The sequence below is a fragment of the Sphaerodactylus townsendi genome, linkage group LG16 (genome assembly GCF_021028975.2).
Source record: "Sphaerodactylus townsendi isolate TG3544 linkage group LG16, MPM_Stown_v2.3, whole genome shotgun sequence".
Lineage (NCBI taxonomy): Eukaryota > Metazoa > Chordata > Lepidosauria > Squamata > Sphaerodactylidae > Sphaerodactylus > Sphaerodactylus townsendi.
The window spans coordinates 1,658,432-1,680,443 of NC_059440.1; the positions used below are offsets into that span (position 1 = coordinate 1,658,432).

General features: G+C 57.5%; 1 protein-coding gene across 1 annotated transcript in view; it reads right to left on the minus strand.

Moving 5' to 3' along the window:
- Positions 1–22,012, minus strand: part of NLK (nemo like kinase) — a 543,928-nt gene that overhangs the window by 382,652 nt on the left and 139,264 nt on the right. The window contains exons 6-7 of the mRNA XM_048518757.1: positions 17,698–17,907; positions 12,095–12,196 (exon numbers count right to left, since the gene is read on the minus strand). Of these exons, the coding sequence (XP_048374714.1) occupies positions 12,095–12,196; positions 17,698–17,907 (312 nt within the window). The remainder of the gene's footprint in view (positions 1–12,094; positions 12,197–17,697; positions 17,908–22,012) is intronic.

A 22,012-nucleotide genomic window follows, 5' to 3' on the forward strand; every position in this document is an offset into this window, starting at 1 on the left:
TGTGGCAATTGTCCTTCTCATCACAGTCCGCAACCCACACAGATGTCCATGCAGGTCCAATGATCTGCAGCATAGCCTTTTGGGGTGGTCAAATGGAATCCTTGCTGCATTTCAATTCCACATTTATTTTATATAGTGGTGTCATGTTGTTTTAGTACTAAGGAGAACTGTGCTTTCCATTCCCACAGCGGAACTGTCCAGAGTCAGAATCCACGCTGTCCATGAGGCCTGGTTGACACGCTTGATCCTGGCTTTAAGGGAAGGCAGAACCAGGGCAAGGAGGCTGCTCGAATAAAGGCAGCCAGAGGCAGGGTGGTGAGAAACAGATCGAGGCCAGCTCACTGGGTTCTTAAAAGTGCGACGTGCAAAAGAAGCAGTGGCAGTAGTGTTGGTTGCTACCATGGATTTTCTTAGAAGAAGAACTGAAGCATCAGCTAAGCTTTTAGTAAAAAGAGAGCTATGCCGTAGTCATGGGTGAGGAAGTGGGTAGAAGTGGTGGTTCCCGGATGTGAGGGAGGGCAGGAGGCGTGAAGTGTGAGGATGAGGCCTGGATGTGTATTGTGTGGTAGCGCTTGGTGGGTGAGGGAGCACAGAGAGTGAAAATTTACTGCGTGTGGGGGAGGGAACCCCACCTGGCCATTCACATATTTAAAGTGTTATTATGTGTTTCACTTCCACTCGTATTACCTATTTCCACTCGTGTATGTGTTTCACTTCCACTCGTATCACTTCCCCACTCGTATTACCTGTTTTCACTGCTCATCTCTGGCCATCTGCATGAACATTCTAAGGGCATACCAACCCCTCAGACCACAGACATGCAGCACGAACATTCTAAGGGTGACAGTTAAACACAGCCAGCTTCATGGCCTTCACAGCCAGCTTCATGGCCTGGTGTGCCAGGAAAAAGATGTTTTACCTGGCTCAGGTATGGACTTTCAGCGATTTGAAGGTCCGATTACCTGCCCGCAACAGGGAGGAACGTCATGTGAAAAGTTGGGGGCAATCCGTCCAGCCGTTTCGGCGTTAGGGCATGACTAACAAAGTCACTGTTAGCTTTTTATATATATAGATATCCTAAATGTAGCCAGGGAGAAGAGAATCAATACTTAACAGCCAGAATCCCAATACAGGTATCCTACTGTGCTCAAAGTCATGGGCAGTGCATTCTTAAGAAAGTGGGGCGGGGCGGGGGGGTTAGTTGTGCTGCAGCTGTGGACGGTGTTGCCATGAGGCACTGCGGCCAGCAAACTGACAGGGATGCTCCCCTGAACCTCCGTGGGATTGCTCTATGCAGCTTGATGGGCTGCACTTACATTTTTGCTGACGTAACTCTACGGGAGTGTTTCTAGACCAAAAGGACTCAGGAGGCCAACTAAAGCCAGCCCCAGCCCTAGAAATGTGCCCTTCAGCACCAAGCAGGTTCCTGTGCCACAGGGGCACTGCCAGTGCTGGTGCCTGAGTGCTGCACTGCTGTGCGACTCCCCAACACCAGCACGAGTGCCTCGGCATGGCACATGAATGCCGGCACAAGGGGCATTTATGCTAGTGCCAGGGTCACACAACCTCCCGAGGAGTTTCTGCTTTGGAAATTTTATCCACAGGCAGGTTCCAGTCCAAACAAATGAACAAATAAATAAAACATTTTATTTTATAATTTAAAAACTTTGAAGAGCTCACCAGTGAGAGCTCCAGGCTGTCTTTTCAAGCAGAGCTCAAACATTAAGGAAGGGGCCTAGGATTTCCAAGGTGGACACATATACTCGGTCACTGATGGGGGAGGGAGCCACAGGGCAGCATTCCAGGACTCCTGGCAAGGTGGCCGCTGAGGTGCATTCCATGCCGCCCTTTTTGAATGGGAAACATTTATTTATTTATTTATTTATTTATTGTTTACACTTTTATACCGCCCCATCCCCTAAGGGCTCTGGGCGGTGTACAACGACTTAAAACACAATAAATAAGTTATTAAAATCTTTAAAACAGTGGTAACACTACTACTAATAATAATAAGAAGAAGAGGGCGTCTGATCAACCCCATTTTCATTAAAATTCTCCCAGGGGAAAATGGGGGGTCCCCCCCACCCCCCCCCCCCCCCCCTCCCCCCCCACCCCACCCCCCCCACCCCCCACCCCCCCTCCCCCCCAACCCCCCCCCCCCCCACCCCCCCCCACCCCCACCCCCCCCCCCCCCCACCCCCCCCCCCCCCCACCCCCCCCCCCCCCCACCCCCCCCCCCCCCCACCCCCCCCCCCCCCCACCCCCCCCCCCCCCCACCCCCCCCCCCCCCCACCCCCCCCCCCCCCCACCCCCCCCCCCCCCCACCCCCCCCCCCCCCCACCCCCCCCCCCCCCCACCCCCCCCCCCCCCCACCCCCCCCCCCCCCCACCCCCCCCCCCCCCCACCCCCCCCCCCCCCCACCCCCCCCCCCCCCCACCCCCCCCCCCCCCCACCCCCCCCCCCCCCCACCCCCCCCCCCCCCCACCCCCCCCCCCCCCCACCCCCCCCCCCCCCCACCCCCCCCCCCCCCCACCCCCCCCCCCCCCCACCCCCCCCCCCCCCCACCCCCCCCCCCCCCCACCCCCCCCCCCCCCCACCCCCCCCCCCCCCCACCCCCCCCCCCCCCCACCCCCCCCCCCCCCCACCCCCCCCCCCCCCCACCCCCCCCCCCCCCCACCCCCCCCCCCCCCCACCCCCCCCCCCCCCCACCCCCCCCCCCCCCCACCCCCCCCCCCCCCCACCCCCCCCCCCCCCCACCCCCCCCCCCCCCCACCCCCCCCCCCCCCCACCCCCCCCCCCCCCCACCCCCCCCCCCCCCCACCCCCCCCCCCCCCCACCCCCCCCCCCCCCCACCCCCCCCCCCCCCCACCCCCCCCCCCCCCCACCCCCCCCCCCCCCCACCCCCCCCCCCCCCCACCCCCCCCCCCCCCCACCCCCCCCCCCCCCCACCCCCCCCCCCCCCCACCCCCCCCCCCCCCCACCCCCCCCCCCCCCCACCCCCCCCCCCCCCCACCCCCCCCCCCCCCCACCCCCCCCCCCCCCCACCCCCCCCCCCCCCCACCCCCCCCCCCCCCCACCCCCCCCCCCCCCCACCCCCCCCCCCCCCCACCCCCCCCCCCCCCCACCCCCCCCCCCCCCCACCCCCCCCCCCCCCCACCCCCCCCCCCCCCCACCCCCCCCCCCCCCCACCCCCCCCCCCCCCCACCCCCCCCCCCCCCCACCCCCCCCCCCCCCCACCCCCCCCCCCCCCCACCCCCCCCCCCCCCCACCCCCCCCCCCCCCCACCCCCCCCCCCCCCCACCCCCCCCCCCCCCCACCCCCCCCCCCCCCCACCCCCCCCCCCCCCCACCCCCCCCCCCCCCCACCCCCCCCCCCCCCCACCCCCCCCCCCCCCCACCCCCCCCCCCCCCCACCCCCCCCCCCCCCCACCCCCCCCCCCCCCCACCCCCCCCCCCCCCCACCCCCCCCCCCCCCCACCCCCCCCCCCCCCCACCCCCCCCCCCCCCCACCCCCCCCCCCCCCCACCCCCCCCCCCCCCCACCCCCCCCCCCCCCCACCCCCCCCCCCCCCCACCCCCCCCCCCCCCCACCCCCCCCCCCCCCCACCCCCCCCCCCCCCCACCCCCCCCCCCCCCCACCCCCCCCCCCCCCCACCCCCCCCCCCCCCCACCCCCCCCCCCCCCCACCCCCCCCCCCCCCCACCCCCCCCCCCCCCCACCCCCCCCCCCCCCCACCCCCCCCCCCCCCCACCCCCCCCCCCCCCCACCCCCCCCCCCCCCCACCCCCCCCCCCCCCCACCCCCCCCCCCCCCCACCCCCCCCCCCCCCCACCCCCCCCCCCCCCCACCCCCCCCCCCCCCCACCCCCCCCCCCCCCCACCCCCCCCCCCCCCCACCCCCCCCCCCCCCCACCCCCCCCCCCCCCCACCCCCCCCCCCCCCCACCCCCCCCCCCCCCCACCCCCCCCCCCCCCCACCCCCCCCCCCCCCCACCCCCCCCCCCCCCCACCCCCCCCCCCCCCCACCCCCCCCCCCCCCCACCCCCCCCCCCCCCCACCCCCCCCCCCCCCCACCCCCCCCCCCCCCCACCCCCCCCCCCCCCCACCCCCCCCCCCCCCCACCCCCCCCCCCCCCCACCCCCCCCCCCCCCCACCCCCCCCCCCCCCCACCCCCCCCCCCCCCCACCCCCCCCCCCCCCCACCCCCCCCCCCCCCCACCCCCCCCCCCCCCCACCCCCCCCCCCCCCCACCCCCCCCCCCCCCCACCCCCCCCCCCCCCCACCCCCCCCCCCCCCCACCCCCCCCCCCCCCCACCCCCCCCCCCCCCCACCCCCCCCCCCCCCCACCCCCCCCCCCCCCCACCCCCCCCCCCCCCCACCCCCCCCCCCCCCCACCCCCCCCCCCCCCCACCCCCCCCCCCCCCCACCCCCCCCCCCCCCCACCCCCCCCCCCCCCCACCCCCCCCCCCCCCCACCCCCCCCCCCCCCCACCCCCCCCCCCCCCCACCCCCCCCCCCCCCCACCCCCCCCCCCCCCCACCCCCCCCCCCCCCCACCCCCCCCCCCCCCCACCCCCCCCCCCCCCCACCCCCCCCCCCCCCCACCCCCCCCCCCCCCCACCCCCCCCCCCCCCCACCCCCCCCCCCCCCCACCCCCCCCCCCCCCCACCCCCCCCCCCCCCCACCCCCCCCCCCCCCCACCCCCCCCCCCCCCCACCCCCCCCCCCCCCCACCCCCCCCCCCCCCCACCCCCCCCCCCCCCCACCCCCCCCCCCCCCCACCCCCCCCCCCCCCCACCCCCCCCCCCCCCCACCCCCCCCCCCCCCCACCCCCCCCCCCCCCCACCCCCCCCCCCCCCCACCCCCCCCCCCCCCCACCCCCCCCCCCCCCCACCCCCCCCCCCCCCCACCCCCCCCCCCCCCCACCCCCCCCCCCCCCCACCCCCCCCCCCCCCCACCCCCCCCCCCCCCCACCCCCCCCCCCCCCCACCCCCCCCCCCCCCCACCCCCCCCCCCCCCCACCCCCCCCCCCCCCCACCCCCCCCCCCCCCCACCCCCCCCCCCCCCCACCCCCCCCCCCCCCCACCCCCCCCCCCCCCCACCCCCCCCCCCCCCCACCCCCCCCCCCCCCCACCCCCCCCCCCCCCCACCCCCCCCCCCCCCCACCCCCCCCCCCCCCCACCCCCCCCCCCCCCCACCCCCCCCCCCCCCCACCCCCCCCCCCCCCCACCCCCCCCCCCCCCCACCCCCCCCCCCCCCCACCCCCCCCCCCCCCCACCCCCCCCCCCCCCCACCCCCCCCCCCCCCCACCCCCCCCCCCCCCCACCCCCCCCCCCCCCCACCCCCCCCCCCCCCCACCCCCCCCCCCCCCCACCCCCCCCCCCCCCCACCCCCCCCCCCCCCCACCCCCCCCCCCCCCCACCCCCCCCCCCCCCCACCCCCCCCCCCCCCCACCCCCCCCCCCCCCCACCCCCCCCCCCCCCCACCCCCCCCCCCCCCCACCCCCCCCCCCCCCCACCCCCCCCCCCCCCCACCCCCCCCCCCCCCCACCCCCCCCCCCCCCCACCCCCCCCCCCCCCCACCCCCCCCCCCCCCCACCCCCCCCCCCCCCCACCCCCCCCCCCCCCCACCCCCCCCCCCCCCCACCCCCCCCCCCCCCCACCCCCCCCCCCCCCCACCCCCCCCCCCCCCCACCCCCCCCCCCCCCCACCCCCCCCCCCCCCCACCCCCCCCCCCCCCCACCCCCCCCCCCCCCCACCCCCCCCCCCCCCCACCCCCCCCCCCCCCCACCCCCCCCCCCCCCCACCCCCCCCCCCCCCCACCCCCCCCCCCCCCCACCCCCCCCCCCCCCCACCCCCCCCCCCCCCCACCCCCCCCCCCCCCCACCCCCCCCCCCCCCCACCCCCCCCCCCCCCCACCCCCCCCCCCCCCCACCCCCCCCCCCCCCCACCCCCCCCCCCCCCCACCCCCCCCCCCCCCCACCCCCCCCCCCCCCCACCCCCCCCCCCCCCCACCCCCCCCCCCCCCCACCCCCCCCCCCCCCCACCCCCCCCCCCCCCCACCCCCCCCCCCCCCCACCCCCCCCCCCCCCCACCCCCCCCCCCCCCCACCCCCCCCCCCCCCCACCCCCCCCCCCCCCCACCCCCCCCCCCCCCCACCCCCCCCCCCCCCCACCCCCCCCCCCCCCCACCCCCCCCCCCCCCCACCCCCCCCCCCCCCCACCCCCCCCCCCCCCCACCCCCCCCCCCCCCCACCCCCCCCCCCCCCCACCCCCCCCCCCCCCCACCCCCCCCCCCCCCCACCCCCCCCCCCCCCCACCCCCCCCCCCCCCCACCCCCCCCCCCCCCCACCCCCCCCCCCCCCCACCCCCCCCCCCCCCCACCCCCCCCCCCCCCCACCCCCCCCCCCCCCCACCCCCCCCCCCCCCCACCCCCCCCCCCCCCCACCCCCCCCCCCCCCCACCCCCCCCCCCCCCCACCCCCCCCCCCCCCCACCCCCCCCCCCCCCCACCCCCCCCCCCCCCCACCCCCCCCCCCCCCCACCCCCCCCCCCCCCCACCCCCCCCCCCCCCCACCCCCCCCCCCCCCCACCCCCCCCCCCCCCCACCCCCCCCCCCCCCCACCCCCCCCCCCCCCCACCCCCCCCCCCCCCCACCCCCCCCCCCCCCCACCCCCCCCCCCCCCCACCCCCCCCCCCCCCCACCCCCCCCCCCCCCCACCCCCCCCCCCCCCCACCCCCCCCCCCCCCCACCCCCCCCCCCCCCCACCCCCCCCCCCCCCCACCCCCCCCCCCCCCCACCCCCCCCCCCCCCCACCCCCCCCCCCCCCCACCCCCCCCCCCCCCCACCCCCCCCCCCCCCCACCCCCCCCCCCCCCCACCCCCCCCCCCCCCCAAGGCCCAACCCCCCCCCCCACCCCCCCCCCCCCCCCCCCCCCCCCCCCCCCCCCCCCCCCCCCCCCCCCCCCCCCCCCCCCCCGCCCCCCCCCCCCCCCCCCCCCCCCCGCCCCACCACCCCCCCCCCCCCCCGGGCCCAACCCCCCCCCCCCCCCCCTGGCCCAAAACCCCCCCCCCCCCCAAGGCCCCAAACCCCCCCCCCCCCCCAGGCCATGCTGGCAGGGGCTGATGGGAACTGTAGTCCATAACATCTGGAGTGCCAAAGGTTCGCCACCACGGCATTAGAATGAGTACACAGGGGGAAAGCACCCAAATTTAAAGCCACGGGTATCAACACAAATAGCCCTGACCTCTTCATGCAGACAGCAAAGGCTGCTTCCCTAAAGTTCTGGGTTTTGAAGTGGTTTGTTCTCCAACACTTCCTACACTGTCACTTTCTTAACAAGAGCTTTCAAAATGGTCAGCTTGGCTGTGCAAATTCATAAAGTACAGCTTATGTCAGCAGGCACTGGGGAGGGCCATCGGGGGTGGTGGAGAAATTACATAAGGGTTTTCCTGTTAATGGTGATGATTAATTGTTATTGAGATGTGGGAGAGATAAAATACCCAGCGGCTGTAATACCACGAAGCAGCCGGGCCCTTTCCAAGGCTATTTACGGAGCAATATTAATAGAATGGGATTGATATTATGGTAGCATTACAGAATTGGGCAAGATGTGGTAGGCACACACGATGGCACCACTCCACATTTGCTTTCAACAATCTCACCTCTTCTCTCTGTGCATATGGGGTGGGGAGAATCAGAAGGAAAATTCTGCTCATAAGGAATATAGCAAGAAAATGCTCACAGCCGTGGGACTGATTGGTTCCCATTTGTAAACCACCTCTGGAATAATTAAATAAGGGTATAGCCACAGAAATGTTACAGAAACAGTGGCTGGAGCGGAGGTAGCCCGTGTGTTCTCAGCAAAGCCAGTGATCAAACCTGGAGGCAGAGGCAGCCACGTGCCATCCAACGAAGCCTGGAAGAGTCCCGGCCCACTGGGCTCCCCACTCTATTTGCATGCCAGGGACTAGCCATCTTTACTAGAACAAATCAGGGAAAGCACTGAACCTTCAGTCTATGGAACAGCTTTATAATTCCCCAGTTATGTTACTTATGAGCCATCTGTGGATACAGACAGGACACATGAATCTTTACACATCATTTCAAGCCATGCCATGAATTCCTAAAGAATTAAAGGGCATCCAATTCTGTGCAATACTTCCCCCCACCCCCTCCAATTCCAACAGGGTTTTTCCTTTGTGGGAAAGTTTCAAACTAATTGATCTTAAGGTCCATGCACTGGTCCAGTGTGAAATAAACTTTGTTCTTTGTTTTTATCAATGAAGGGAATGTTTATTCAAGTTCTGCATTTATCAGTAAATCATATATACACAAGGAACTTCCTGTGACAAAGCCAGCTTTAGAAATGTTCCTTCTAAAACGGGGGATCTTGCTATTCTTTGTGTCTGCACAGTGCTTCTCCACCATCGAGCATGGAATTTCATTTCCTTACAACATCTATGAAAACTTCTAAGATGCAGATGTTAAAAGAAATCAAGGTTAAGTATCTTTTAAAGTAATTGGATGGAATATACTCTTCCCTACCCATGAACTATGCTTGTCTTGTTGGTTTTTGAGTTTCTTCATATTGCCCACAAAACAACAACTTCTCAGGACTAATGAAGTGTTAAGATACTACACATATTATTTACATTTAATTGCCCAAATACTGAGAAGAACAACATTGCACTTACCTGGAACTGTTTATAGAGTGGACTTCTGTGCAGGCACAGAGCCAGCCACAGCAGAAGGTATGTCAGCTTCAACAAGATCCCTCTAGAGCTCTCCGAGTGTTCCCTCCCCCTCCTCCCTGCAATAGGCGGGAAAGTCTCCTGCCAAATGAGAGGCGAGAACAGCAGGGAGGAGGGAGCCCTCCCCTCAGTCCTCTGCCATCCACCATGACAAACTAAATAACACCACACTGGTGCAACAGAGCACAGTGGGGCTGGCAGGAAGGTATGTGTGCCTGCACAGAAGACCACTCTATGAACAACAGTTATAGGTAAGTGCAACTTTGCTCTTCCTATCTGTGGCCTCCTGTGCAGACCCACATGGGAGAGTAGCAAGCTAGACCAGCAGGAGGTTCCCGATCACCTGGTCTGTTAAGTGGATAAGGAGGAACCAGTGGACATTGTCTACTTGGATTTCCAAAAGGCTTTCGACAAAGTTCCTCACCAGAGACTGTTGAGAAAACTCAGCAATGAAGGAATAAGAGGGGAAGTCCTCCTATGGATTAAAAACTGGTTCAGGAACAGGAAACAAAGGGTGGGTATAAATGGGAAGTTCTCACAATGGAGAGATGTAGGGAGTGGTGTCCCCCAAGGATCCGTTTTGGGACCAGTGCTCTTTAACTTATTCATAAATGACCTGGAAGTAGGGGTGGGTAGTGTGGTGGCCAAGTTTGCAGATGATACCAAATTATGTAGGGTGGTAAGAACCACAAAGGATTGCGAAGAGCTCCAAGCGGACCTTGATAAATTAGGTGAGTGGGCTAAGAAATGGCAAATGCAGTTCAATGTAGCTAAATGTAAAGTGATGCACATAGGGGCAAAAAATCCAAACTTCACATACACGCTACAGGGGTCAGTGCTATCAGTCACAGACCAGGAAAGGGATTTGGGCGTCTTAGTTGATAGTTCCATGGGAATGTCAACTCAATGCATGGCAGCTGTGAAAAAGGCAAACTCTATGCTGGGGATCATTAGGAAAGGAGTTGATAATAAAACTGCAAAGATTGTCATGCCCTTATATAAAGCAGTGGTGCGACCGCACTTGGAGTACTGTGTTCAGTTCTGGTTGCCACATCTCAAAAAGGATATCGAAGAGATAGAAAAAGTGCAGAGAAGGGCAACGAGGATGATTGAAGGATTGGAGCACCTCCCTTATGAGGAGAGGCTGCAGCGTTTGGGACTCTTTAGTTTGGAGAGGAGACGTCTGAGGGGGGATATGATTGAAGTCTATAAAATTATGCATGGGGTAGAAAATGTTGACAGAGAGACATTTTTCTCTCTTTCTCACAATACTAGAACCAGGGGGCATTCATTGAAAATGCTGGGGGGAAGAATTAGGACTAATAAAAGGAAACACTTCTTCACGCAACGTGTGATTGGTGTTTGGAATATGCTGCCACAGGAGGTGGTGATGGCCACTAACCTGGATAGCTTTAAAAAGGGCTTGGACAGATTTATGGAGGAAAAGTCAATCTATGGCTACCAATCTTGATCCTCCTTGATCTCAGATTGCAAATGCCTTAGCAGACCAGGTGCTCAGGAGCAGCAGCAGCAGCAGAAGGCCATAGCTTTCACAGTCTGCATGTGAGCTCCCAAAGGCACCTGGTGGGCCACTGCGAGTAGCAGAATGCTGGACTAGATGGACTCTGGTCTGATCCAGCAGGCTAGTTCTTATGTTCTTATGTTCTTAAGGCATTTGCAATCTGAGATCAAAGAGGATCAAGATTGGTAGCCATAAATCGACTTCTCCTCCATAAATCTGTCCAAGCCCCTTTCAAAGCTATCCAGGTTAGTGGCCATCACCACCTCCTGTGGCAGCATATTCCAAACACCAATCACACGTTGCGTGAAGAAGTGTTTCCTTTGGTGACTTTTGCTGGAAAGTCCGGAGCCAGAGAACACTCGTAAAGGGCCATCTTAAGCTGCGAAGCTCTTGCAGTCAAAGCCTTGGGAGCAAGTTGGGCACAAGCCTTGCATGAGGAGGGAATGTGCCCCTCCCCCAGGCAGAGACGGCAGGTGGCATGACCATCGTTTGGGGCCATCTTGCTTCCACGCTTTGAACACTTTAAACAGGGCTGCTTTATATTTTACCTCAGAAAGTGAAAAATGCATGTAAAGAGCTGACACACATCCTCAACCGGCAGCGGCAAGAATAGAACTGAGGGGAGTTGTCCCTTCTGTCCTCACCTCTGATTGGGCAGGAAATTTCCTTGCCTAATGATGGGGGGAGGGGACAGAGCACTTGGAGAGTTCTAGGAAGAATTTGCTGAAACTGTCAAATCGACTGGGGCTGCACAGAAAGCCATAAATAGGAGGTTTTGCTGGCGTTGAGGCTGCACCTAAGGCAAGGCCACCCGTTGCTCTGGTATCCTTCAATTTGCCCATAGAGAAATGTTTCAAGATACAGCCAAAACAAAACTGCCCCTCCAACCACTGATGTGGAGACATTTATGAGTTTACTCCAAGGTTTAAGCCTCAGAATGGCAGAGAATCAGAGTTTGTGGCAGAGGGAAGACTTGAACAAGAGTCTTCCCAGTTCACACTCTTAGTTATCATAGAAGAAGAAGAAGAAGAAGAAGAAGAGGAGGAGGAGGAGGAGTTTGGATTTATATACCCCCTTTCTCAAAGGGGCTTACAATCTCCTTGCCCTTCCCCCTTCCCCACAACAAACACCCTGTGAGGTGGGCGGGGCTGAGAGAGCTCCGAGAAGCTGTGACTAGCCCAAGGTCACCCAGCTGGCGTGTGTGGGAGTGCCCAGGCTAATCTGAATTCCCCAGATAAGCCTCCACAGCTCAGGCGGCAGAGCGGGGAATCAAACCCGGTTCCTCCAGATTAGATACACGAGCTCTTAACCTCCTACGCCACTGCTGCTAATAAGGCTAATGAAACTATGAAAAGGCTACAACTTTTTAATATTCTTAAACGGGACAATGCAAACCCCAAACAATTTGTTTATATATAAATGAAAGAAGCTGATAAATAACTTTAGACGACTGACCACTGGTCCATCTGGCCTAGAGGCTTCTATAGACTAAAACCAGCTATCCAAGGCCAAGTGAAGATCTTTCCTAGCTCTGATAGCCACAATTTTTAAAATCAGCACCAGGATTGCATATGGGACCTTCTGCACGCAAAGCAGGTGCTCCGCCCCAGTGACACATGCCGCTATTTCAAAGAACCAGCTCTCAACAGAGATCAGCTGCACCTGACTGATCTGCACCTACCTTCTTCGGGACAAAAGCTCTTGTGCCTTGTCCTGTGCTCTACTTCTTCCAATGCAGGCACAAAAATGCCTATTTGCGCTGTAGGTTTTGTAGAATGCAGATAGCTGAAGAATGCAGAAGGGTTACTCTTTGGGACACCACAGACCTACCTGTTTATGAGGACCCCTGAGTATGTGTGCCTTGGCGCCTTCACAAGCCGTTCTCATTGCTTCCAGCGATGGTGTTCCCAACAGATCTGTGATCAAATCCAACTGCAGAAATGGAAAAGTTATCTCCAATTAGAACTGGATTTTCAGGAGTGACTCAGACCAAAGCACAGACTCAGATATATTTTAATGGAATACAGTGTTTATAACAGTGATGGCGAACCTATGGCACGGGTGCCAGAGGTGGCACTCAGAGCCCTCTCTGTGGGCACGCACAGAGTGCCCCCTCCACACATCTAGGCTGGCCGGGGCCGCTGGGCTCGATTATTAGCATTAAACCTAAGACCTAGTTTTGGGGAAGTAGTGTAGGTAACCCTGTTAAGCGCTGTTAAACTAAAGCGCAATCCTTTACTTGGGAGTAAGCTCGGTTGTGGCAATGGCTTGCTTCTGAGTAAACCCTCCTAGGGTCGTGATTCACCTGTTGGAAGAGTTGCATGGTTGCTTCAAAGCAAAGCCATCGACTACCACCAAGCTTACTCCTGAGTAACACACGCCTCAGAGTCAACCATTTTTTCTAAACAAAAACCTCAATATTCAGGCTAAATTACCCTGATGGCACTTTGCGATAAATAAGTGGGTTTTGGGTCGCAATTTGGGCACTCGGTCTTGAAAAGGTTTGCCATCACTGGTTTATAACAATACTTATATACCATTATTTCCTTTCCCCCAATACAGTGGCCAGGGGAATCAGTCTCCTCCCTGCACGTGTCTCTTTAGAACATTTGTTGAAGCCTGTGCTGTATACAAGACCTGTGTGGCCAGCACCCCAGCGATCACTTTATGTGAGGTACCAGACTAAAGGGAGAGACACCCATGCTACAGACTTAGAGCCACTGGCAGCCTGTTTCTGCCCCAAAGAACCGAAGGCACTGCAGCCTTGAGGGAGGGAAAAACTTCTGTGAGGGACTGCTAGCCCCCACCCCACCCCCGCTGCAGAGCAGCTGTGACACAGCAGCAGATATGGGAACCTGCACTTTGGCGCTGAGTAAGGCATGTTTCCCCCCAACTTGTTTCAACACAAAGTCTCTCAGCATTTCTACTGCTTCACACTGGGATGTGGAAAGGATGCAAATGAAGCCTGCTGACTCCTGGGAGCTCAGGGGAGGCTCCCTGAAAAAAGCCCACATGGAAAGATGCCCACATGGAAAAATGTAATTAAAACAATAGAAATGATAAAATATATGATATAATTAAAAAGAATAATGTAAACAACATAAGCAAAAGACCCAGTGACCATGGCAAGGGAACACGTACTTCTGTGTTGTAATGGGGCGGGGTTTATTTATATAGAGCCAAATTAACTAATATTTAATTGATTTTAGTCTCTGGTTTTATTGTGCTCTATGTTTTGTTCACCGCCCTGAGCCCTCCGGGGGAGGGCGGTATATAAACAAACAAACAAACAAACAAAAATGACGACTGCCTAACCCTAAGAATGAAAACAATTATTTACTACTGAAAATATTTACTCATGATGAGAGGAGAGAACAGAGACAAATGAACGACACCAAACAAAAACTGACAAATTGCAACATTTTTCCACATTGCCAACTTGTTCTGTGGGCATTCATTACTGTGGGTTTTTCCTGTGGGCTTTTTTCTAGTCATACTCAGTGGAGTATCCGGGTTACCTCCATTCCGCAATGACCCTATTTGTTACTGATTGGCTACTGAGTTCAATTTGAGACACTCCTCATTTCATTCAAAGTCCTCATGGGACTGCCTCTCCTATTATGCTCTATCATGCGAACATCTGAGCAAAGACCTGGCAGACGCCACCTGGCAAATGGGCCAGACTGACAACTGCTTGGACAGGCACACGCTCCACGATGCCCCACACTTTTTCGACCATCTGCCTGAGAAGCTCTATCATTTCACAAACTAAGTAAAACAGAGTTCTTCCGGGGGGGGGGGGGGGAAGGGAATAGTATTATGGATTGTTTCTGGAAGGCACTTTCATAAAGAGAAGATTTGACTCTATGCCACTGTGCCTGCTATACAGTATCTGTTTCTTCTGCTCTTACCTGCATTGTTTTCTATTCTATAAATTCCATTTCCGGCATTGCTTGACATACCACTGCTAAGAATTTTTTATTGTTTCTAACTTTTGTAATCCTCGTCGTCCTGCATTGCTTATTAAATCTCTCATGCTATTTGACTGCACTGTTTTGAACCAATCAGTCTGCCTTGACTAAAGTAAAGAAATAAGCCCCCTCATGGACAATGGGGGGCACAAGGGAATTAATATGTCACCAACGTTCATTCACCTAGCACCTGCCCTTCTGAGTTTCAGGTACCAACCAAACTTCCCTCCCTTCACATCCCCCCTCCCCCCAAGTCTGCTAATGCAACTGCTTTTATTTCACAGCTGTAGCTCCTCATTTGATTAGTCTGCCTCGCTATTTTGTCTGCCCCTTTTACACTGTCCCCTCCATGGGTTTGCATACACATTTTCCAGACTTGATTCTTTATCATTTAATTTGAATGTTTTCTGAAACTTGGTTTTTATTTATTTAATAATGGGGCTTCAAGATTGGTTCAAAGTCATTTTACTTCATTTATATACAGTGGCGAAGCCACCAGGGGACAGGGGGTGCGCAACGCACCGGGTGCACTGATTCTGGTCACGTGGGGGTGGAAAAATCCCGCCGGCGCCTCCATCCCCCCATGATGCCCCCCACAGCGCCCCCCCACTTACTTTTAGGAATGGAACATCCCAGAGAAGAAGCCTGCCTGTGTTGCCTGGGCCTGGTGGGAACTACATTTCCCAGGGGCTCCTGTAGTTCCCACCAGGCCCAGGCAATGCAGGCAGGCTTCTTCGGCCTGCTCCTTTCCTAAAAGTAAGTGAAATGAAGTGCCACGGGGGGAGGGGCCCCCCGCGGGAGGCCCGCGGGGGCGAAAAAGCCAGAGTGTGTACCGGGCGCACTCTGGCCTAGCTACGCCTCTGTTTATATACCACCTTTCTTTCCAGTTGGAACCATGTTCTTCTCCCCTATTTTATCCTCACAACAGACCTTCTTTCCCAAACAGCCTACCCAAGATTCCCACCATCTTCTTCAAGAAGGAGGTGCTTCAGAACAAAACAGGGGTGTACCTGTAGTGACCACTCACTTGGAAGCAGCTACACTCTCCTGCAGGAAGACACTTGGCTTCAAACCTCCCAACACTGTGTTAATGGACCTTGGTGGCCATTTGGGGATGCCAGGATGGGGATCTATAAGTCGAAGAACCTTTTCTGTGGCTGCCCAGATTTCTGGAACACTGTCTTGGAATGTTCAGATGCCTCCATTTCGCCAGGAACATATCTGTTTTGCCAGGCATTTGGGAGACTGTTTTTCTGCAATTGCTCTAATCTGCATTGCTTTTATGAAATGGGATTTCAATCTATATTGCACTACACTATAGCAATGATTGAGGGAAAGGGGTTTATTAACAATAATATTAACAAATAAATTACTAAAATACAGCTACTGAATGTTCTTATAAATAGAAGCTTTAATGCAAAAACACAAGTTCTACACAGCCAGAGCTTGGTCTTCCCCCTCTAATTTGGAAAGCCCGTTCTCGATTCAACAGTGTTCACTTTGCTACAAGTTAAAAATAAATTGTCATATCATCATTTAAATCCTCATGAACTACAGTGAAACCCTCATGGACTACAGAGCTAAGAAGGATACTTAAAATATTAATAACTAAAAATACCGTGGTACTTGTCGTTATTTAGCAAACAGTTCAATTGTTCTGGTGAATCTCAATATTTCACTTCTCTTACCAATCATTTTAAAAAGCACTCTTAGTGAGTGAAAAATTATCCGCCCACCCTTGTCCTTGAAACTTCTGGACAAGTTGGGCGGCCTCGGGAGAGCTTCTGTCCCAACCTCCGCTCCCCATCTGTTGAACAGGAATGACGACAATCCACTTCAGAAGGTTGGTGTGATCAGGAATCAGTTAAGGAAGTGGCAGCCTTATGATCTCAAACAGCTACAGCCTGCTCTTCTCACAGAAGCATTACCCAAGGTATCCCACAGCAGTAAAACTGTTTGCTAAAACTGATAAACATCTAATAACAGAAACGACAAGTCAACCACAGGTACAGTTTTAATGCAGCAGCATAACTGGGGCATATTAAAATAAAACAAAAAAACAGTATCCATTGGAAGCCAGCTGAAAATCAAATTAACCCCCCCTCCCATCCTAAATACCAACAGAAAAGCATCAAATTAATCTCTCTTTTCGGGGGAGAGGGAGCGGGGAATATATGGCACCACAAGTTCATACTCTTTCTATAATCTGCACCCAACCCAACTTAGCTCTGTTGACCTCATCTACCAAGGAAAAGGTGGGGCCTTCCAAAAATGTGGGCTATGATCATGAAGAGCTTTAAAACTTAAAGCCAGCATTTTGAACATTCTAGAGCAGAAGTGTGAAACTCATTTGTTCTGAGGGACAGGCATAGGACATAGATGCGATTGGGTTGGACTGAGCCCAGGGGGCTGCTTCAGCTGGCAAGTCCCCAGTGCTGGGCAGAGGCAGAGCTGCCTCAGCGAGTGATCTCACCGCAGGTTTGCCAGCCCAGCACTGAGAGGGTTTATCAGGCCCACGAGCTAGCTGAGGCAGCCCTTCCATTACTCCCAGGCCTGGAAAGCCCTCTCAAGGGGCAAGATGCAACCCCCGGGCAGCATATTTCACACCCCTGTTCTAGAAGAACAAACTGAGGCCGTTTCCGCACAGCCACGCTGGGGGGTGCGTCAGCGTATACAACGCCGACACCCCCCGGGACCGTTCACACGAACAGTCCTGGTAGGGGCAGGGAAGACGGCGCACTGCTGTGCCGTCGCCTGATCGACGTACTTTCCCTACGACCTTCTGGCGCATCGCCCAGGCCAGGGGACACGCCCACCTGCCCTGCGCGACAGCTCTGGAGTCGCAGGGCGGGGGGGCGTGTCCCCAGGCCTGGGCGACGTGCCGGAAGGTAGCAGGGAAGGTATGATTAGGAAAGGGGGGGGGGATGGCGCCTTCCAGCCGCTGCCGTTCGCAGGTAGCGAGGTTTGGAAACAGCGGCTTCACGCTGCTGGGGGGGGAGCGAGGGTGGCGCGGCTGCGATGCAGCTGTGCCCCCCCCCCCCACGCGAACAGCTCTCTAGGGCACTATAAATGGCCCGTGCAGAAAGGGCCTGATTTTGTAAACCCTGCTATTCCAAAGCAAGAGGTCGGAGTCCAGGGAGAGATAAGAAAAAGGCTCTCAATCTCCAACCACCTTAGGGTTCATGCATCTCTATTCAAACCCTAAAGCAATCTACCCAAAACTTCAGAGACATATGGGAACACCTCCCTTATTCTGGGCAATACATGTTGGCCATCTCAGAGCATACAATGGCCTCAAAAATATTTCACAGCACTCTTAGATCTTTAGGCCCCAATGGGACTCCCAGGGGATTTGGAATTACCAGAATTTAGTACATAGTGAATTCCATCAAGCTGGAAGATTCAGAAAGCCAGCAGCTGCTCTTTAATCTCTGCAGAACTGAAGAACAACTCCAGACGCACCTGCTGAATAGGACTCTGCGCTTGAAACAGGATTCTTCGTCCCAGCAGTTCTGCAAATATGCAGCCAACCGACCAGATGTCAATAGCACTGCTATAGTGACGGCTGCCCATCAGGATTTCCGGAGCCCGATAATACTGAGTGACAACTTCCTGAGTCATGTGACGAGATTCATCTAATTCTTCCACCCTGGCCAATCCAAAATCACAAATCTGGGGAAAAAACCAAGTTTTGAAAACTTTTATTTATTTAGAACAGAATATTTCAATGCCACCTCTTCAGAGCCCAGCTTGAGGCAGCTGACACTTAATAATTACAGTATAAAACATAAACCATTAAACATCGGCAGCATAAAATCCATTAAACAAACCAGACCATTAAAACGTTAATTAAAAGTCTCAACTGTTTTAATCTGGCACCTAAATGAAAGTAAAGTAGGCACCAGGCAATTGTGACAATTACCAACACTTAACTTTATTTTCTGCAAGTGGACCGCAGCCCACAAGGAGTTAAGTCAGGACTGCTTGTGATTGGCTGGCCGTGAAGGCAGAATTCTAAAGGCTGCGTGGGGAGATGTGGAGGGAGAGTTCTAACCAGAGTGTCAGAGTGAACTAGTGTGTTCTGACCAGGCTCTATTCTAAATTGGTTAAGCTACTCTGTCTGAGGGACTGGAGGGTCAGATTAAAAGGAGAATCTGTACTATGTCCCTGGTGAAAACAAAAACAGCGAGACTAAACAAACACATGGGTTACTTGGAGCAGCAGTGGCGTAGGAGGTTAAAGAGCTCGTGTATCTAATCTGGAGGAACCGGGTTTGAGTCTCAGCTCTGCCGCCTGAGCTGTGGAGGCTTATCTGGGGAATTCAGATTAGCCTGTGCACTCCCACACACGCCAGCTGGGTGATCTTGGGCTAGTCACAGCTTCTCGGAGCTCTCTCAGCCCCACCCACCTCACAGGGTGTTTGTTATGAGGGGGGAAGGGCAAGGAGATTGTCAGCCCCTTTGAGTCCCCTGCAGGAGAGAAAGGGGGATATAAATCCAAACTCTTCTTCTTCTTCTTGGTTGTTTTACTCTGAGGAAAACCCCACTTAGATACTAAGCTGCGAAGATTATGAGAGTGTAGGATTTTTAATATAGAGATAAAGACAGAAACTGACTTCCTGAGGGATAGCTGGAATTCCTGCTCTTTGAAGCAACTTGAGGGCTAGACATATCTAGTGGAGAGGATTGCCTAGAACCATGGGGGCTAACCTTTGGCACTCCAGATGTTATGGACTACAATTCCCATCAGCCCCTGCCAGCATGGCCAATTGGCCATGCCGGCAGGGGCTGATGGGAATTGTAGTCCATAACATTTGGAGTGCCAAAGGTTCGCCACCACTGGCCTAGAAGTTAGTGTTTTAAGGAACTTTTTTTTGAAATATTTACCTGAGGGTAAAAGGAAGGTGTTTTGAATCAAATGGGAAGACCAACTGAATATAGTGTCACCAAAACCAATGTTTGTCTGTCTCTTTAAAATAAATTGAATAGAACATCTTGAAGATGGTAAGCTAGTGACCTGAGCCAAACTTGTTGCACTTATGAAGAGGGATACTGTAACTACGTGTATATAAGAATCACTCTTGTTTATTAATATTTGTTTCTTTGCCAAAAAAAATTGCTATGTAAATAAACTCTTCTTGTTCCAATGTGTTACTTTAAAGAGTCTCTGGTGCCTGCTTTTTATTTTCTGACAGAAGGAAAAGGGGTTGTTTGGTGTTGCTTCACAGCAGTTTGTGTGCCTGACAGAGGTTTCCTAAGCTGGGCAGCTGAGGAGAATTTTTATGGTTTATTGTAATGATAAAGGTGAGAAAACACAGAGTGAAAAGAAATAAACTAAAATCACCACATTCATGCTACTGTAATATAATATAAACAGACCAAACAGCTGCTCAGGCAAATCATATGTGAAAGTTGGAATTTTTTGACGGAAAATCTCCTCAGGGCCTTAGTGGGCAGAGGAAAGGTGCCTGGGGGTGCAACAGCGAGCCTCAAGGAGGAGGGCATGCCAAATTTTGAAGAACCACCACAGAAAATGCCATGTATGGTTGCCACCTGCCTCACTTCTGAAGGGCACAGAGAGCAGGGTTCCAGGACCAGATCCTAATTGGTGGGATGGACAGTATGGGATGAGACAGTGCTTCAGGTACCCTGGCCCCAAGCTGTTTAGGGTCATAAAGATCAGTGCCAGTACTCTGAATTGTGCCTGGAAACATATGGGTAGCCAGTGCAGATCTTCCAGAACAAGGGTGATATGGCCAGTGGTGGGATCCAAAATTTTTAGTAACAGGTTCCCATGGTGGTGGGATTCAAACTGTGGCGTAGCGCCAATGGGGCTGGGCGGGGCACGACGGGGCCATGGCCGGGCATTCCGGGGAGGGGCATTCCTGGGCGGGGCTGTGGCAAGGACACAGCCACTGCGCCGGTCCTTGGGGGGAAACGAATGCACGCAGGTGCAGGCTGCCACACATGCCGGTGCACCTCCTTCTAGGCTGCTTCAAGTTCTGCGCGCTACTACTGAGAGGAGGGGCGTAACTAAGGCAAAAATCACGTGGCAAAATCACCAATTAGTAACCCCCTCTCGGCACACACAAATAATTAGTAACCTACTCTCGGGAACCTGTGAGAACCTGCTGGATCCCACCTCTGGATATGGCCCCTGTAACCAATCCCTAACAGTAGCCTTGTGGCAACATTTCGAACTGTGTTAAATTTGAAAACCATTTTCAAAGGCAACCCCATTCAGAGTTTATGATAGTGATCTAACTTTGACCTGAGAAAGTGGATCGCTGCAGCCAGATCACACTTTTTGAGGAATGGCTGTAGATGCAAACCAGCTGTAACTGATAAAAGGTGTTATGTGCCACAGAGGCAACCTTAGCCTTCAACCACACACCAGGATCTAGCACAGGGGTGGGCAATTATTTTTTCCATGGGGCCGCATAAGGAGCAGAAAATATTGTGGAGGGCTGGACCAAAAGGCAGGGGGGCGAAAGCCCCGCAGAAGCCGGCAGCCAAGGCAACTGGCTTCTGCGGGGCTTTCAAAGGCGCATCGCTCCCCAGCACGGCAGGGGGGCCGGTCAGGGTCATCCGGCGGGCCGGATGTGGCCCGCGGGCCATATAATGACCAGGTCTGATCTAGCAGCAACCCCCTGCTATGAACCTGCTCTTTATAAATAGATACAAGAATAAATACTGGGTGTGGGTATTTGTCAGAAGGGTTTTTATCTGAGTAAGATGGATGTACTCTTGAATCAATGTAACCAGCTGTATGTGGTAACCCAATACCTCTGTTGGTGCCTCTGTTGATATACGTAACCAGTTCTGTTATATGTAACCACTGCCATCTATGCATCCTTTCCCTGACCTACACTTTATGGCTTTGATGCTTTGTAGTGAAGTAGGCCTCCCCTGCCTTGCCTGTCCCGTGAGAGAAGAGTTACGACTGTTATCTTGTTGTTGGTAGGAGACCAGGTGGCTCCTCTGCTGGCTATCTGTTGCTGACTTTAGGGCTAGGAACTCGTGCAGTCTTGGCTCCAGATGCTGTCTCTGGGAATTTGGGAGGGGGGCAATCCTTGGGGACCTGAGATGCCAGTTTTGTCAGAACTGGCTTTGCCAAGTGAAGGTGCTTGATTTACCTCATCAATAAACACTGCTGAGTAAACTTCCAGAGTTCGTTTATTGGGTTGCGATCCAGGAACCTAACAGGGTTATTCAAACAATGGAACACCTCATTTGCTGCTGACAAGTACAATGATAAGTTAAGTCCCTGTAGCAGGTAAGGCACTGTGCAGATAACAGATCTTAAAAATAAGAATTTACGTTAATTAAACACAAAGATTATAAAGGGCAAACTTTGCATTTTAATCTGGGCTGGAGCACAGCCCTTTTAGTTTCCAAACTGAGTGACAGAGTCATAGAATCACAGAGTTGGAAGTGACCACAAGGACCATACAGTCCAACTTCTTGTCATGCAGGAACACACAATTAAAGCACTCCCAACAGATGGCCACTGTTTAAAAACCTCCAAAGAAGGAGACTCCACCACCCTCCAAGGCAGCCTATCCATGGTTGAACAGCCACTACTATCAGGAAGTTCTTCCAAATGTTTTCTCGTAGTCTGAACCCATTACTCTTTGTCCTCGTTTTTGGAGCAGCAGAAAACAAGCTCGCTCCCTCTTCAACATGACATCCCTTCAAATATTTAAACATGGCTATCATGTCCCCCCTTGACCTTCTCTTCTCCAGATAAAACATACCTAGTTCCCTAAGTCTCTCCT